At 42.3% G+C, this 18762-nt stretch overlaps 1 protein-coding gene across 9 annotated transcripts in view; it reads left to right on the top strand.

The window, feature by feature from the left end:
* msi2b (musashi RNA-binding protein 2b) overlaps positions 1-18762 on the top strand; it is a 267667-nt gene that overhangs the window by 212202 nt on the left and 36703 nt on the right. For all 9 annotated transcript variants that reach the window (XR_013936935.1, XM_080509412.1, XM_080509418.1 and 6 more), the window contains exons 9-10: positions 2085-2199; positions 10510-10584. Coding sequence is in view for 8 of the 9 variants with exons in the window: in XM_080509412.1 (XP_080365538.1) it covers positions 2085-2199; positions 10510-10584 (190 nt within the window). In the remaining variant the exon portion in view is untranslated. The remainder of the gene's footprint in view (positions 1-2084; positions 2200-10509; positions 10585-18762) is intronic.

Raw genomic sequence — 18762 nt, 5'->3', positions numbered from 1 at the left:
CCGTGTATAAAACCTTCCACACGGTGAATTTTGAATGTCTGCTCTCACAGCTGTTGAGCCTTTTGTACTTCTGCCTTGCCGCTCTCCCTTGTCTCTCTGTCTTCTCTTTTCTGTCTCCTTCTTTGACTTTGTTCACTCTTGAAAGCTCCTGCCTCCCTCCCTCACACACTCCTGTGTGTCTGAAGCAGGTGAACACCCACACGCTCACACCACCACAGTTCCCAGCTCCTGACTGGTTTTAAATCCATGACAAAGAGTTCTCGCTCTGAATATCAAAGACCCACATCTGGGAGCATGTAGGCATGACCCACCCCTCGGCTCGAGTCTTACTCCCAGCAGCCCAGTCCCCCCCCCCCCCCCCCCCCCCCCGTTCGTCCGGCGCGCTGGATGTGGCGCGGGGTTAGTGGAGGACGACGATCGGACACTGCGATGTCTGCTGTGTAGGCAGAGACAAAAGCCCATTTGTCCCACGCGGTCCCTGCTTCCATGCTGGGTACTGAGGGGGGGGGTCATTCTCTAACGATGAGGGCGCCCGGGCTCTCCACAGCACAATGTCAAGCAGTACAATGTGAGCGGGAAGGACAGAGAAGCTGTGACAGATACAAAGTGGCTCAGGGAACTGTGTGTTTTAGTAGGGCCGCTTCATAAAAGGACTACTAACAGCAACAAATCACAGCTGTGCAACGCAGCAACTTCCCCCAGCGATAGAAACCTTTGTCATTACAGTTTCCTTTTTACATGGCGCAATGTACAGCCCATCTATTCTGCACAGCAACCATCTATAGGCATGAAGTTTTTCTGCAGTTTGGCAACTTGGGGAAGCATGTTGTGTCTGCCATGGTGCACGTATGAATATGTGTATGAGTTTGTGTGGGAAAAGTAATGTGCACCACTGGCCTGTCAGAGTGGCGAGCCTATTTGTATGGATGCCAGGCTATACCTTGGTTGAGGTGTACACAGGACTGGCGCGGTAGCCTGTCTTGTGCAGCAGGCCAGGATGACATGTGAATCGCAGCAGCCGAGAAAGCCCTGCTTAAGTGGAGGCAGTAGGGAGAAGCATGCGAGAGCCAGGAGGCAAACAGACAAACAGATGGACAGGCTGATGCCAAGCAAGCAGTGGAGCAAATAGATTGTGCAGCATGGTGAACAGACTCAGCCTACCAAAGAACAACCAACAGACACAAGACCATGCCACCCCTGTCAGCCGCCCGTGCTTCTCTATAATTCATAGAGATAGGATAGATACGTGGTAAATAGGACTCTCATCTTCCTCCTTCTCCTCATCTGCCCCTGTCACATCCCTCATTTGATATGTGTTATGTAGGAGGAGGAGATGTCAGTCTTGCAAGATGGGAAATGAACAAACCTGTATGTGTGAGAACTGGGGTGGGAGAAATAAATGCGGGAAAGAGATGAGTGCTGCAGGTGGAATTGGACTGTGGGACACTGGGGACTTCAGCCCAACAACAATGCATAAACACACAAACAACAGCAAAAAAGCCTGAATTATTCCTTTTAAAAAGAAAAGTGCTTGTTTTTCTGCAACTTCAAATGTTAAAGTGCTTTAGCAAAACACAAGCTATATATGAATTTAATGAGTCAAGAATATGTGTTTGTAAGTTAGTCTTTATTTAGGTACAGAAGACCAAATCCTTTCAAAAAGATACTCTGTACTTGCTGCCTCACATTGAGACTCTGTTAATGGCGCAGGAGAAAGGAGGTCCTCCTACCTTGATGTCTCTGAAACTCTTGGAAAGTATTTAGCTTGAATTTCCCCGAGGCTTTGGGCACATGCTCACTGGAGCAATAACCTTTGCTTTAATGCAGGAGGAGCATGATTGTAAGTTTTCCTCTGAGACTTCCCTCTAAAATGTGAGGTGCTCAGATTGACTCAGTCTTGTTTTCCCTCCATGGAAAACATCTAGCACTGTGCAAGTCAAATAGAAAACCACCTTAAAGAGCTGAGACAGCCCTGTCAGATCTGTCTGGTTGTGTACCTACACAGTCTAATGGTTTGTCTCCCCGTGTGTGTATGTGTGCAAATGTGTGTGTGTGTGTGCGTGTGTGTTTGTCTGTCTACATAGGTAGAATGTAAGAAGGCCCAGCCCAAGGAGGTGATGTTCCCACCAGGTACACGAGGGCGAGCCAGGGGTCTGCCCTACACCATGGATGCCTTCATGCTGGGGATGGGCATGCTGAGTGAGTCACACAACCTACTTCGTAAACATTCAGACATTTACACGATTGTCATCGCTTTGTACACCACCACAATGGAATTTACATGAAACGACAATCAGTCAAACAATCATAATGTGTTCAAGTGAATACTCCCATCTAAAATTTGCAAATTCGGCACACAGTGTGGGAATCGCAACACATTTTGTATATTCCCTTCCCCTTCTTTCTTTTTTGCGTGCAACCTTACTGCATTTCTGGGAACAATGATTGTGTCAGAGCTAATACAGCAGACTCTCAAAAATTAAAAAAATTAAAAACAAAAGCTCTTAAAAGTATTTGACATTTATTATGCCTCAACTGAAATATGTTTTTATCAGATTTATCAAGGCTTGAAAATCCAAAATACAGTCGGTCAAAACATAAAAATTTTTTATGATATCAGATGTTTTTCCTATTTGAATAATAGTAAAATATTCCAATGTTTGTGATGCAAGAAGATGAAAAGTTGCATATATGCAAGTGGAAAAAGTGCACACCATTCAAGTCTTCACCTCCAAAAAAGACGTGGGGGGTGGGGGTGGGGGGGGGGGGGGGGGGATCAACTCATGCAAACTCTTGTCTAGATAGCCCCCATTAGGTGGGCGCTGCCCCTAATTAGGCTGCTTCAAGGTGTGCCACCAGTGGCCACTGTGGTCTATTTCTGGTCGAGTCTGGTACCGGCAGCCCCTGGGCATATAGGAGCAGACCAGCACATTAGCAGGCTAAATGAAGAGGAAAATTGGTGTAATGTCATATTAAGGATTCATCACTGTGCCCCCCCCTTAATGGGTAATGAAGGGGACACACATGTCAGAGAGAGATCTCATCTACAGGGACCTCAGCTGCCGGCCCACCCCTCTTCATTACCATCCAGCCCATGCCTGTGGCCCTTTTATTTAACACTATTGCACGTTATCTCACCCTGCCCCCAACTCTCTATCTATCTATCTAACTATGTATCTATGTATCTATCTATCTATCTATCTATCTATCTATCTATCTATCTATCTATCTATCTATCTATCTATCTATCTATCTATCTATCTATCTATCGTCGGTCACTCATTCCATTTTTATATGCACATATTTTGGATCGTGCAGCAAAATCAAATGGATTCGCCGCCACATAAAAGATTTATTTTTCCTTTCAAAAGCAAAAGGGACACGCTGCTGATTGTAAGCGACTCATTTTGCCCTTCGAGTAGCCCCTCCCACCCCCCACCCCCCCCACCCCCCACCCCCTCATGTAGCAGGTGCAAGCAGCGCCACACTCATGCATTTTTATCTCCAACCGCGTAATGCAATATTTAAAGCGCATCTGAAAGCTGATGGTCACATTTTGGCTCGTTGCTTGTTTTGCATTTTTCTAAAAATTAGACAATCACGGAGCTGCGAGGCTATTTTTAGCAGTAAACTGATTATCCGCTCCATACATCTCCCTGTAGGTCCGTATCTCCGTATCTCCGTATCTCCGTATCTCCATATCTCCGTATCTCCATTTTTTTTTTTTTTATATGCAGCAGCTTAAAGTGTCAGGGTTATTGCAGGCTTGACCTTTCCATGAGAGTGATTATACAGTTGTTTGTGGTAAAAAAAAAAATAGAAAATGTTGATAAGTCTGGCCAAGTGCTTCTGTCAACTCCATCTGAGCCGTTTTCAGTTCCACCGCATCTGTTAGAAGTATTTAACAAGCACAGTGAACTTTTCAGAACTTATTACAGACTAATGCGTCTGCAAAGAGGAGAGCACTCTTCCCCTCCATTGGGAGACGGCAGGCAGAAAGGCAGTGATGTGCTCATGTGAGAATATTAACAGCCAACTTGTTTGGAGACACTCTTATCTAAATGAAATTGGAACAAGGACAGCGAAACATTCCTTTATATAATTTGCATTTGGAAAAAGGGACCCTAGGCTCATTATTTAAGAAAGTGTAAGCTCCTTTTGTGCCAAATCTCATTAAAGCCATCCCTAGCTCCTTTGTTTACTGCCTCTAATCGAGGCATTTATCTTTATTGTGTTGTGCCGATGTATGTTTGCTGAAATTAATACACATTTGAGCCTGGGCGAGGTATGGGTGTACCAGATGGATAATTGATTTTAAAGTGAATCAGAACTGTTGAGCCATAAAATAGGTACATTAGCATGCATATTAATAAGGCAAATAGAAGCACTAAGAGGCCGCCACCAGGCCAGACACAATGGCAAGCTTCATTTAGTGAGAGACGGTGAGTTATCTGCTGCTTTCTCCTTCTTTCTTCCCCTCCTCCCACTATCTTGTTTCTCCATATTTCCCAGCTCGCGCCCGCCGTGAATTTCACGAGATAGAAGATTAACTTAGCATGTATTACAAACTAGTGTCACATCACTTTGTTTTCTTTATATTTGACACTTTGAGCACACATCCGACTGGAAATTCTTCTTATTGGCAATGCGTCGAAGTACAGCAGAGTGTTGTGCTGCTGGTTTCTAAGCCGACACATTCAGTTGGGTGTGTATTCTGTTCGACATAAGACCGTCTCAAACACATAATATCCAGTGTTTTGCAGCCTGTGATAGCTTTTCATTGTGTCATTTCACAGTTCTTTTCAGACCAAACAAACAATGAAGGGTTTTGTGAAAGCTATCCATCTGTAGCTTCCTGGTGATGACTTCTCATCAGCAGCTGATGAGGATTGTTATTTTTCTCCGGCGTAGCCTCGGCCCTACTTCATCCATACCAGGTTAAGGTTCCCCTCACCGTCTCTCACAGTTGCATTTCTTTTTTGTCTGCGCGAGATGGGGAGAGGGGTCTGGGAGAGGCATTTTCCCATTGGGTCAGGAATAAATTGAACTTTTTCATGGACAGCAAACACTGATTAGATATTTATGACCAAGGTCAACCTTTCTGATTCCAGCTGGCACAGGCTCTGAGGCATACAGAACAGAGCATTCACACACACGTTCACTCACTCACACAGAAGCGCGCACACACACACACACACACACACACACACACACACACACACACACACACGCACACACACACACACACATAGCCTTGCATAAATTTACACCCACAGAAATGCGCATGCATGCAAAAAGATATTCCGATGCCTTCATGGTGCGTACACATGCTTGCAAACACTTCTTCAAAATGAAATATGTGCAAACTAAACTTTCATACATGTGGCCCGTCAGTGATTTCACACCGTTGAAGAAATTCTTCGCAGTTCAGATAAATGTTCAAATCAGACCTTCTCCATGAATATGTGCATTAATACCAACAGTTTTCGCACGATTGAATCCCTCAAATTTAGACCACAGCTTCCTCTTCAGGTTCATATATCCAGAACCTTGTTAAGAAGTGACATTTGGGACCTGTCTTATCTAAACCTCTATTACTATTGAAATGTGTGGCATCATAGCCAGATTCGAAGGGCTCAATAAATGATTTGAAGAAATTCTGCTATTATTCTGCTTTGAAGAAGAAATTCTGCACTGTGGTATCGATTTCAAAGAGCTACTGATTTGTCCAATCCCTGGCCACTTTTGTGTATTCCACCCGAAAGCAATGAGTTTGATTCTGCAAGTCTGCAGGAACCTAATTGATTTTATCACAGGATTTAAAGGTCCTTTTTCTATTTGGATCAGAACCGGATGTGGTTAAACTGCAGTTTGCGAGTGAACGTGCACTCCTATCTTCTTCTATACTGCTTCCTCCAACGTGAGTCTGCAGGGGTCTGGAGTTCACACCAGCTGACAATGGGCAAAGGCAGTTTACATTCATCACAGAGCAAACACAGAGAGACAGGAAGTCACACTCACTCACATTCACTTATGGGCATTATAGAGCCACTAAATCCAGCCCAAACACAAAGGTTTGTGGAAAGACACTGGACAAAACCCAGGCACACGCAGGGGGGAAACATGCAAACTCTACATAGAAAGGTCCAGAACCCAGAGTCACACCTGGAGGATTAATCTGGCTGTGAGACAAAAGTGCTCTCCACTACATCGCCATACAGGCGACATGCATTCGGCAAAATTTCAGAACGGACTTTGTTCATGTTTCAACACATTTTCCATTAAATGTCACCTGTCCAATTAATTTTGCGGTCGAAAACATTCCCATTAAGACATTTAAACGCTAATGTGCTTGCACCCACTTTGCTAGTACATAGCTAACGAGAACAGAGGACACGTAAGCTAGAAAGAGGTTTCCGAGGTCAGCTTCTGAGGTGTAGCTTACACACAATGAAGAAAGAGTTATCAGGGCTGGCTCCTGTGATTCATTCCTCGCCTAAAGGACTTCATTTTACCAGGTAATTTAGTCCAGACTTATGGTTGAAGGTGATAATAGCTTGAGGAAAACAGATAAAGACTTAGACATATACCATAATTAGAGGGTTAATTATGTTTATATTGCCTTTGATGGTGCTCAAATTCTCCCTGACTCACACGAGCTCGCTCTCTCACCCACCCACTCTACTCAAATTCCTTGCTTTGTCTGTATCCCACTTCCGAGCTGCCTGCTCCCTCACACCCCGTTCCTCAATATGTTGCCTACAGCTGCTTCTGTCTGAAAACTGTCCAGCTAATTAACTGCTGGGTCTGTGGTCGTAATAAGAATCATGACAGCAGATGAACAATACATCTGCTACTCTTAAATTTTTCTAATGACACTGGGTCCTTCCTGGGCCTCGTCGCAACACCGCTTCCACCCAGGGACTCCCAACAGCTTCTAAACAAGTCCTCGCGGCGAAAAGTTTTGACTTTGGTTTACAGATGACGCTTTGACGTCACGTCATTATCAGGTAGCAGAAGTTGAACATCGCTGTAATTGTACGAAAAAGCAGCTCTGACCTTAATCAGCCCCAGTTCCTTGGTGTGGTTTATAGCAGATGCCTCTAATTAAAGTATGTGTGGGATCTCTCAGGGAAACATTTGATAAAAACCATCCACGTTCCACTTTTTATTCAGGAACTGTTTCACCTAAAGCGTCCACTGTGACTGAAATGGAAAAGGGAAAAGGTGCCACCACAGCCAAAATGACTCATTTGTTCATTTACTCTGCGTGGAGACTTCCAATTTCCCCGGATCACTTATCCACCATTTATACCGCTTCATACAACCATCAATACCAGGTGGCTAATAGTGAAGGCCGGGTACAATCTTGACAGATCACCAGATCATCACACACACCTCGAAATGCCAGTTTCAGAGCCACCAGGATGAAACCAACAAGCACAGGGAGAAAATGGAAACTCCACGCGTCCATCTTTGCTGGATCAGTAATGCAAATACTTTTCTATAAGGCAAATGGATATGAACATCAATTCATGACAAACTGGGAGTATAAGTGGCCGTCACATAAGAGTAAGGTAAAACCCAGGCACTCAAACCCATCATTTGATGTTGCTGCGGTCAGACAGGGCGAGGCAGTTTCTATTTAAACCATCTGATTGGTTTCAACAAATCTGGCACATGCTTATAATTTCCATAAGCCGCGGGCTCCCCAGGTAACACTTGTGATGACTGCTGTCAGATAACGAGTAGGTTCAGCCAGTAAAATAATAAACAAATAAATACCGGGCTGGAGGTGCAAATGTGCGGCTGTCACTTATTTGCCTGTGGCAGCTCCATCTACATCCAGCCATATTAACACGTGAACCTTTCTGCCACGCCGAGGATGCACCGAACATAAACAGCAGTCTGCTATGAAGTGTTATTACACCGAGCTATAAAAATATCAAGGGATCTGTGGAGGAATATAGAGTGGAAATGAATTAGACGGTTAAGCACTAAGAGCAGAGGTATTTGTGTCGGAGCTGATCGGTTCTCTGGTTTTACTCAATATTCAACCTTCTTGGAGATCCACAAAAAAAGAAAATGCACGAAAGTGTTGGTATGAAATAAATAAATTATAAAATCTGACTCCTGTTGCTTAACAACTCTCTGGTTTCTTTTGAGGTACCTTAAGTGTGTTAAAATGAAATAAGTTATTGATCCTTGTAGGGCAACTTGTTTAATTTAAAGTGGGTTTGTGTAAAATATTGGCAGCAATGTAATACTTGTATTTTAAATCACCTGGACTACCTCCCTTAAAGGATTTTTTTTTTCTTCTTTCTTTATAGTCCTAGCCGTTATCCTTGCAGGTTATAAAAACATTTTACACACTAAATTAATCACTCTAATTTCATGATCTGGCAGCGGCCCTAAAACGAAGTCCTGCAGGAACAGAGACCAGAGCAGCGCCATCTGCATTACATGTTGCTGTGATTGTGACAGGTGACCGTTGATTGAGGGCGGAGCTCGCCGTGCGATTGGTTCACACTCTGAATGTTTTCCAGCCGCCACTCTACTAACGACATTATGAGCTCTGAATACATTGCGACTGTTTTATTAGGCTGGAGGCGTAACAAGAAATCACTTCTTGCTTATTGCATTGAAACTCAGACACGGTATATAAAGTATTATTCCTAAATGTGATACTTACTCTCAATTATGTCCAGCTTGTATTTAATGTGGATGATATTGTAAGTATATTTGGAAGAGTATTAAGTAACATGAGAGAACAATTTAGTGAAATTTAGACCTTTCAGCTTCAGTAACAAATGAGTTGTGGCAATCTGAACAAATTAAAATCTTTGGCAAGATTGTTTTAGTTTTTTTTTAAACATCCCAGTAAAACTACAGAGGAAATAAAAGCTTTGCCCCAATCTGAATCAATCACTGATTGAAAATTAATTGAAAATAGCATGAAAAAGCTCTAATGTTAAGGAATTGACACCCATTTTAAATCAACAGCTTGTAAAAATGTGTTCATCAAAGAAAATGAGAGCATTCTAAAGCTTGTGAATTTATGAATTTCTATCAAATTGGAACCAAAAACAAGGTTATTTAAGTGTTGTCGCACACAATAATGTAATACTGGCCAATAATGAAATGAGTTTAAATGTAATAGAGGTTATAATGTAATAATTTTCCAGTTCAAAGTTTATTTTATAGTATAATAACAGTCAATACTGTAATAAATTATTATATTATTTGCAAATAGTTATTACAGTATGCTGGAATATTTTATTACATTATTAGCAAGTTATTCATTTTAAAATGGCCAAAATTATCATGTTTATTTGCATTACACTCTCAGATCATGTGTAACTTAACCCGGTTCAAACACCCTATTAAGAAGTTTTTTATGAAATTCATACATGCTTTCCTTCTGCATCAGCAGCCTCAAGATTAATTACTATTTGTAAAGTTGCATCAGTTTGATAAAATCTCCAGTTTATGTTTGCGTATGTCAAAGAGAACAAAAGTATTTACCTTGAGTAGCTGTTTTATTATGCCACTATTTGTACCTTCACTCTGATAAATAAGGAATTTTTGCAAGTGATTTGAGTAACAATTCAACATTTCCCAGAATGCAATCTGTCTCCATGAATTCTGAGAAAAAATTGTGGTTAATAAATAATCAAAGGTGTTAAAGGGTTAAAATAGCATCTCTTGTTGATAGAACACACAGTTTTACAATAGTTTTATTTTAGAACAAATATCATGAGACCTCATGAAAAATAATGTTAAACTTTAAGTGGAGCAGACAAAATGATTTTCGGTGATTAAAAAGGAAGCAGAAGGGTTGTATAGATTTCCATACACAGTTTATATTAAGGTTTTTTTAATTGTGAATCACAGGAAGTCTGTTCATGATGTTATAATCATTTTAATGCCTTTATCAGTTCAACCCTAGTCGTTAAAACAAAATGTATTGAGCCAATTTTGAACAAGAAGCAAAAAGCAACAATCTGTCTTCAACTGAAGGGAGTAAAATGTAAAAGTTATATTAAAATTCATTTCAAAATAATGTGAGTACGCTAACATAGTATCTGTTCTCCCTTATGTCCTTGCTCTATGAACTTTAAAATGAAATTAACACCTATTGTAGAATAAAACAGAATCCATGGCAAATTATGAACCAACAAAACATAAGAAGATGAAAATGATACCCTGTTCAGTATTTATCAATTTCTGATGCCAGATTAGCATAAAAAATTTACTGACTCATGTTTTTGTGCACAATTTGGGATTTTAAGGCTCAATCTGGCTTATTTTTTCGTATGGAATTTGCTTGCACCCTTGAAAGCATGTTTCTTTATTTAATACATCCTATTGTCTCCGATCCATAGTAATCGCACTTTAGTATTAGTGTTGAGGCTTTTTTTGGGGGGTCATATTTAATGTTTTGCACCCACATGCTGACTTATCTAATCATCTTATTTGTATTGTTTTTTTTGTGGCCCTCTACAACAGGTTATCCAAATATTGTGGCAACGTACGGCCGTGGATACACTGGATTCGCACCCAGCTACAGCTACCAGTTCCCTGGTAAGTGAAGAGCTTTCTTAAAAATAGCAGCGTCGCGGCTGATTTCTGTTTTTGCCTCTCAAGTGGCACAATCAGACACGCACGCACAAAGACGCACGCACACACACGTACACAAATGATCATCAGTATACACGTCAGTCACCAAATAATCTGCAGGCTTATGAGCGCGCTACGTGTCTGGGTTTCTGAGCGGGGGTTTGAAAGCTGACATATAGTGGAGTAAATTGCTTACCCCTTTTTATGCCGCACTTGAACACTACCATGACCAAATGTCTAAAATGGGGGGAAGCTCTTCGCCTTCAGTGGCCCCGATGTATGCAAATTTGCCCGTGGAGGAGCGGAAAAAAATAAGCGGCTCTTTGTGTAGGAAGACTTCAAAATGTGGCTCTTATAATAGAAGAATGAATGAAGTCATTTTCCGACATTAAAAGTGTTGTCTCAGACTTTTAATGGGAGTCCAAATGGGAGTGTGGAGGTGAGCAGCTGTACCTGTCTGCGGCGCGAGGGGCCCAGTGGCTCCTCGCTCCTCACTTACGCCAGGCTTCCTGTCAATTTCATGCCTTGTTTAAGGACTTTACACGTACTTTGTTTGCCGCGCCAGACATCATCCCTTCCGCTGATAAGACGGAATAGGAAAATTTCTGACAGCAGTTCAGATCTCTGTAATATCTTTGTGAAATAGATTCAGGAATGGTAAGACAGGAGGTCCAGCTGTGGCCACCTGCAGATCAGACATATGCTAGTTTTATACTTGACCACAATGTTTTTTGACAGAGGAAAGGAAAACGTACCCTCTTGTAAATGTGTGTGAAGCAAAAAGCACACATGTGGGGTATTTTTTTCCAGTCATTTCACTAAAGAAGAAAAAAGAAAATGCATAATTTAGGACCATTTATTTTGAGAACTAGTTCAATCAAAAGATTTGTGGTTGTTTGCATAAAACGCGCATCGGATGGGAGTCTGTCATAATCCGTGAAAAGCATCGCAAGAATTTGGAAAAGCACTGACACGCGAGACTGAAAGGGGAAGCAGCAAAGTGTATTTATGGAGTGCAAGTAACTCTCGTCAAACATGGATTTCTAAAATGTTTACTATTTAACACAAATTAAGGGATATCACCTTCCCCCAGGCAGAATGTATGATCCTGTCCATGTTAAACTCAATTTAAAGAGTTTGATAAAGCTGTATGATTAAAACAGTCTCCTCTGGGCGCGCTCAACTCTTGACAGGTAATTGGAAATTTTAATGTATGAATCAAACTCCTTGTCCAAATTAAATAACCTCAGGCCAAATATTGACTAGTGTCCCTCCTTACTAAGATGTGGAAAGCATCCTCAATTTAAGATCAAAGCGTTTTTTTCTCTCTCTCTCTCTCTTTCACTGTACACAGTCTGGCTGAAACACTCCTATAAATAAATGGAGCTGGGACCAAACAGGCTACATCCAACAGGCATAAATTGTGGGCAGCATTTCAAGGCTTTTTTTCCCCCTCTCTCTCTCTCTCTCTCTCTCTCTCTCTCTCTCTCTCTCTCTCTCTCTCTCTCTCTCTCTCTCTTTTCTTTTTTGCACCCAGGAAACCTCAGGGGTCCACTGTTAACAGAAAAAAAGTGGTTAGGCAATTTTTCAATTGTCAAGATAAAGCAGTGATGAAACATTGATCAGCGATGAAACTCTGAATTAAGTACAAAAACCCAATAAGACACACACGGAAAATAGAGAAATCAAAGCTGGCGTCTGTGGAGCTGAAACTGAGTGCGCGTGGACAAACACAGAAGCCGAAACCACAGAGGTGGAGGAGACACAACCTCGAGGAAGGCACTCGGCACAGTCGGAGTCTCTCGCACCGGCTCAGCAGCTGTAAAACAGTATATGACACCCCCAATTAATTCCATCATTGATCACAAAGTGCATTTGATATCGATCACATGCAACATGTTGATGTTTGTCTTTGTCTGACGTGAGCTGTTTACAAAGAGTCCCATCACAGCGTCTGCGTCATTGCTGTTTAATACATTGAAGGGTTTTTGGCATATTAGTTACATATCCATGCATATGCATAATCTCGGTTCTTTTTTAATGAAACAGCCCTGACCCATCGTGACATTAACTCCACGACACCTCTGCAGGTGTGAAGTGCGTTGTGGATGATAAAAGTCTTAGAAGTGGCGAGGCGGGGCCCTCAGGGGCCGACGTGTGCGAGTGAGCCTTGACCACCCATGACACTTTCGCTTTTCATTCCTTGGACCCGTTTTGATGGATACCCAGCAGACCAGCAAAGACCCCACCAAAGCTGCAGCTTTGGATACGCTCTGACCGAGTCATCTATCCATCACAATTTGGCTCTTGTCAAACTCGCTTAAATCCTTACGTTCACCCACTTCTCTGGTTTTAACTCACTGGGTTTGAGGACAAAATGGTCACTTGTCTAACGTATACCACCGCTAACAGGTGTCACGATAAAAGAGATGTTTGGTGGTCATATTGTTATGGGTGATCAGTGTGTCAGCGAATCACCCTACAGGGCAGACTCAGCCTCACACGCCTGTTTAAAGTGGCCGTTATCGTAAAACTAGCTGTGCCCGAGTTATAGAACAGCAGACGTCGGCAGATGTTTCCTAATGTCCTGTATTTTAGCTGAGTAATATTTTTTAAAAAAAAGACAAATAATCAACTGCATTATATTAAAAGGATGTAGTGTTTTAGATAAGTAGTCGTTCCTCATGTGCTTTTCGATCAAGGGTTTGGCGGAGTCTTCTTCAACATGACACATCTGCAGACTACAAAGAGTAATAATAGAGCTGCTGGCAGCGTAATGTGCCAGTTAAAAACGAGAAGAGTGTAGATTTTACGGCATCAAATATGCAAAAAGGCGCCTGCAAATGTTTTATGAGGAGGAGTGTAATTCCAACCTGCACAGCAATGCAGCTTGATAAGAATCACTGCATGAAAACAACATTATTTTTGGTTACAAAGAAACAGCTACAGGCTACCTACCATTCACAAAAAATGAAAATAAAGCAAAAAAAAAAAAAAAAATATGTGAGGCGGGAGAAAATCGGCGGGTTCCATTTCTCTGTCTCACATGTTGGACCTTCAGCGAATCGTTTGCGTGATTTAAGCACATGTCGGTCTTCTGTGTAGCTTTCAAAGAACACATTTGTAGTGTTGAAAGAAAGAGGAAAGTATTTGATGAAGATGGCCCCTTTGATTTTTTTTTTTTGCTCAGTTTTAAATTTCCGAGCGTCATTTTGTATGTGCAGCTGTAATTACAGACTGTTTACTTGGTGGCAGCGTAATTTCGGCATTATGCTTGAACTTCACATTGAATTCAAACTTAATTTCAGAGACAATGCTGTAAGCCGCATGTGTAGAGACAATCAAGAAGACGGCAGTGATGTTTACCATTACCTCAGAATTACAAGTAGTCAGAAGGCTGCACAAATTAGCGACATCCTGAGAACAAGACGCTGTTGTGGGTTTTTTTTTGTTTTGTTTTGTTTTTTTTTGATCCGTCACAAATTTTCTTCATTGTAGTGGAAGCAATTACTTGATTGTTTATTGTGTTTATTGAGGTGCTCTGCTTTATGCTGACGCGTCTGTTGGCACAATGGTCTGTCTGAGGATGACACACAGCGACTTCTAACAGTCCTCTCCGTCTGTCTCCATTGTGACAAAATGAGACATCACACTTTCCCAAATTATGCTGATGCACATGCACGACTTTGATGGCAAGCGGCATTATTGTCAGTGTCAAACGCAAGCCGGGGAGCACTAATGTATGCATGCAAATATGAGCGTGTGACACGTGAGTCGTTGTCTTGCTGCTGATTTCTGTGGGAATGTAAACATCCCCAGTGTTTAAGACGGAGAGCCTGGAGTACGAGCTCTCCCTTGAACACTAATCCGCCCGTCTTGAGTTGTTTTACAGCTGTCATCAAAGTGAAAAACACATTTTGAAATAGCGAATATCCAACACTTTCTCTGTATTGGCAATAGCTAAGCCCCGACATACATTTCCGGCGCCAAAAATAGCCTCATTTGGAATTCAAATAACCTGATTTAGACATGGTGTAGAACCAGCGACCATAGCTTGGTAGCATTTGCGTATCTTCCTGTTTCCAATACTAAAGTGATGACAGTCCCATTAGTATTATTTAGATTGCTTAGTCAAGCCTGAACACAGAGAGGGGCAGTTATGTTTCGCCCCTCGAGTGTCTCAGTCAGAGCAGCTGAGTGATGCTTCTAATTTGGAATTGTCAAACAAATTGTTTTATGAATACAGGCTTGAAGATAAACACATAAAAGTGGCGCAAGCTACAGTATGATCATGTTTTATGTAAAGGACCAATGACTATATTAAGTTGTATGGAGGGTACTTATTTTTGTACATTTTAAGATACGAAAGAAAATTTGCAAAAGTCCAGTAATAATATTATTCACTTTGGAGTTTATTTGTTTGTTTGTTTGTTTGTTTTTAAAGATTTTCAGTGTCTGTAACACTACTTGTACAGTCATTTTCTATTCCCAAATAATTCAACCTGTTAATAAACCAGACTCATTTCCTTGACAGCACACGAACACACATGCACATGCTGGTCACTAAGCGAATTCCCTTTCTCAATTGTGTGTAGTTGTGTTTTTCAGCCGGAAATATTTCATCCACCTCCTCGTCTCAGGAAGTAGATACCACCAGCATGAAATGAGAAAATGTGTTTGTTTGCAGTTTGTGTGAAGCCAACTGTTCAGCAGCTGCTGCGTTGCCACTGTGGCGAACCGGACGCAGTAATAAAGACGCTGTTACACAGACATGACAACATTGGCAAATACCTCTGTATCACTTCCCAATAGCTTTAAAGCAATGTCAGGGTGCTAAATATCTGCGAATGTAGGTATCAGTATTATTTAGTGTGAGTCAGAGTGCGTGGCTGACATAGTAGTCGTGTAGCTTCAGTTCATTTTCAGCTTATGAGCCCACACGCAGCTGCAGCTGGAGCATTATTGTACATGCCACAGGTACTTACTGTAATATATTTGACATCACGCCCCTTTAAAAGCACAGAACTGTAATCTTTAATCAAAAGTTTACATTGCCTTTGTGTCGTGTTGTTTTAGCCTCAATATTCCCTATATGGATTTTTCCCTGTGAACGGTACAAAATAAAACAAGTTGCTGTCCTGGAGTTCCTTGTGATTTCAGCCGCTTCTGAGAAATGCCCGCGTTAGTCCAAAAGAAAACTTGAAAGTAACATTCGGCGTAAACATTGTCGTACACCGCACAGCTCAGCTCGGCTCGGCTCGGCTCAGTTTGGCTCGGACAGCAGCCGGGCCGAGAATCAAAAGGTAAAAAAATCAAGCGCACAGCAGCCACGCGGAGTTTGATTCAGATGATCAGACTTCAGAGCCAACATTTATCTGACTACAAAAAGCAAATTCGCAGTGAAAGTGTCTTTGAATTAAAACAAGGTACAAAAGGACCTTACTTTGAGTCTATCAGACATTAAAGACTGAAACATTCCCTAGATAGTGCTGGTAGAAACAGTTGGCCAGCATTGATTGTCAGATAGCTTCAAAAGGAAAAAAAAAATTGGGGTTGGGATTACAATCTTTACTTTGTATTGTTGTAGAAAAAATTAGGAATGTATGTTTTGTACGTGGAGAGAGAAAGAAACCACCTAACATCACCTCCCCTAACTGTATATCGCCGTATATTTGCACCATTAATGGTACAAAAAAAAAGAAAATGGGGGAAAAAAAGAGACACAATTATGTCTCTTTTTTTCCTTCCTTTTATTCGAGCAACGTCTCCTAAATACATTTTGATTACCGATGGAAGTTGGACCTACAATAGGGCAATTGTATTTTTCTCTATGTTTCTTACAATAGGGTGCTATTCTTTTCCTCCGTTTTGAGGCGGAAAACGCAGCTGTGAGCATGGCAGAGGAGGCAGGAGCTGACAAGGCATAAGGGACATTACTGTACATTATTCTCCTTTTTTATGCACCAGTCTAATTAGCATTAGCTAGCTGATAAATGCGCTGTTGTATTATTCAAGTTGCAGCCCCCTGGGGAGCAATCCCCGAGACGGGGAGCATTTTAACCAGGTGTCTAGTTTAGAGGACCTCGCCTGATGGAGGGATGTGAAGTCGCATTTAGGGAAATATACTATTTAACTGTTGTTTACTAGAAAGAGGACACAGTGAAAGATCCCCGTGTTTACCGCGCATAATAAAAATGCAAATGGGAGAAAATGGTTTTCAGCAGTAAGTGCAGGTTAGGCTTATGTACTATAGTTAATGTACAGTATCACTCCTGCCAGCGGTGGTGGCAAATATAGAAGAAGAAATATGAAGAGGTGTAAGAATGGCGGCACACTCTATTGTGCATGCGGTGTATGCATGAATAAGGAGCTTGTCTGAGGGGAAATGTAATTAAAAAAAGAGAATGTAGTATGTATATGTGCATTATGCATGTGAATAAGCTGTATAAGTGAACATCCAAAGCAGGGATACACCCCTCATACATTCATATTGTACTTTCTATTGTTAACCAGTTGCGTATCACTTCCTTTCATTACGCGCTCATGAATGCACAGCTGAGCGCGCACGCACAGAAGGGCCATACAATGGCTGAGATTCAGGAGATGTGCTTTGCAGGGAAACAGGCAGCGGTGGAGGCAACTTAAGCAGGAGCTCCTGTGCGACTCGCTGCCTCCACAGCCATGCCCTACGTGCCTCCCCTGGCATAAATGACCATTATGGCTCCATTAGGGCTGCTACTAGGAGGTCATTATGCTGCACTGAAAATCCAGGGATGAAGATGTTAGTGGGGGTCCCATCAGGGGAGAGACACAGACCGAGTGAGTGAAAGGCATAACACTCAGTCATCCCGCTATTTCAGATGTCATGACAGACAAACAGCTATTGAGGTCCGTTGAGTCAGCCTCTTAAGTAGTCAAAGAACGGAGGAAAGGGTAATTAAAGAGGCCAGAGAGCAAGAGTGAGTGCAGCAAGGGTACAATGTGGATGGAGGGCTGAGTAATTTTGGGTTACCAGTTACCTTTGCCCTGAGGAGTTAAACCATCCAGGCTGTTTTCAAGAAAATACGGCATTTTGTGTCCGTTTCTCACATGATATTATAGTAACAAGTGCTCATGTTGTTTGGATGGGTTTGTGGTATTTGGTGCACAGGATTTCCATCTCTTTTTTTTTTCCTGTCTTGTTTCCATATCCTGTTCTTGTCACACACTTCATCTTTGTCAGACCTCCCTCCCCAGCAGATATAACGTGTGGGATAGCGCAGCGGTCGCTTCCGTCCCCCCCCGTATCTCCATCTCCACCAACCAACCATGCCCAAGACAGAACAGCACACTTCATCATACCTAACTGACAGAAAATGACATTTCAAAAGCGTTAAATCAACGTGGAGTTGGTTTCTATTTCTCAGCGGAGGTAAACAGGACTCGGCTCTGCAGGTGGTCCTGAATTCCTCAGCTTCACTTACCACTGAATATGAAAACCTTGCACGGTGGCTTGGGTGGCTACAAGACGGTCTCATATCTGTCTTTTCAGACCAGATATTCACACTATTTTGCTGCGAAAATACTGGATGTGTTTTATACAAACTGCAGGAGACATATAGAGTCAAGCAACATGTTTGGACCAATCAGATACCTGCTCTGTGTCTGTTACTGTAACTGTGAAAAGTAGGTTCCTGACCTTTTGACCGTCCCCCCCACCACACCCCCGCCTCCCCTTTTTTTTGTATGCAGTCGTGCAACACAAAGGTACAAAGTCCAGCTGCCCTCTCAGCAGGTGTCTCATCAGGAAAGAGAACTGCTGACCTGTGCAACTGGTGTGATAGTGGCTGCTCCTGAGGGATAATGCCCCCATAAACTGGGGCAAAGCCAACCAGCCATATGATAAATGCACCAGAGGTCACACTCGGGCATTGGCCTGGAACACCGGCTCGCCTCCCAGGGTTCAGCAGCCGGCTGCTGCTGGGAGATTGAAATGTGTTGAGACGGACGTTTGAAGCACAGTTGGTCGTCGGAGACACAAGAAATGGGGTTCCTGTTTGGTGACTCGCACTGAACATGGCTAAAGTCTCAGGAAGCGCGGGATTTGAAAGGCAGCGCAAGGATATTTCTGGAGCCTCGTCAGGAGTCGTGCAGACCGAACTC

This window comes from Blennius ocellaris (assembly GCF_963422515.1).
Source record: "Blennius ocellaris genome assembly, chromosome: 14".
Taxonomy (NCBI): Eukaryota; Metazoa; Chordata; class Actinopteri; order Blenniiformes; family Blenniidae; genus Blennius; species Blennius ocellaris.
Note: the sequence above shows the minus strand (reverse complement) of the source record. Positions and strands in the feature narration are given on the sequence as shown.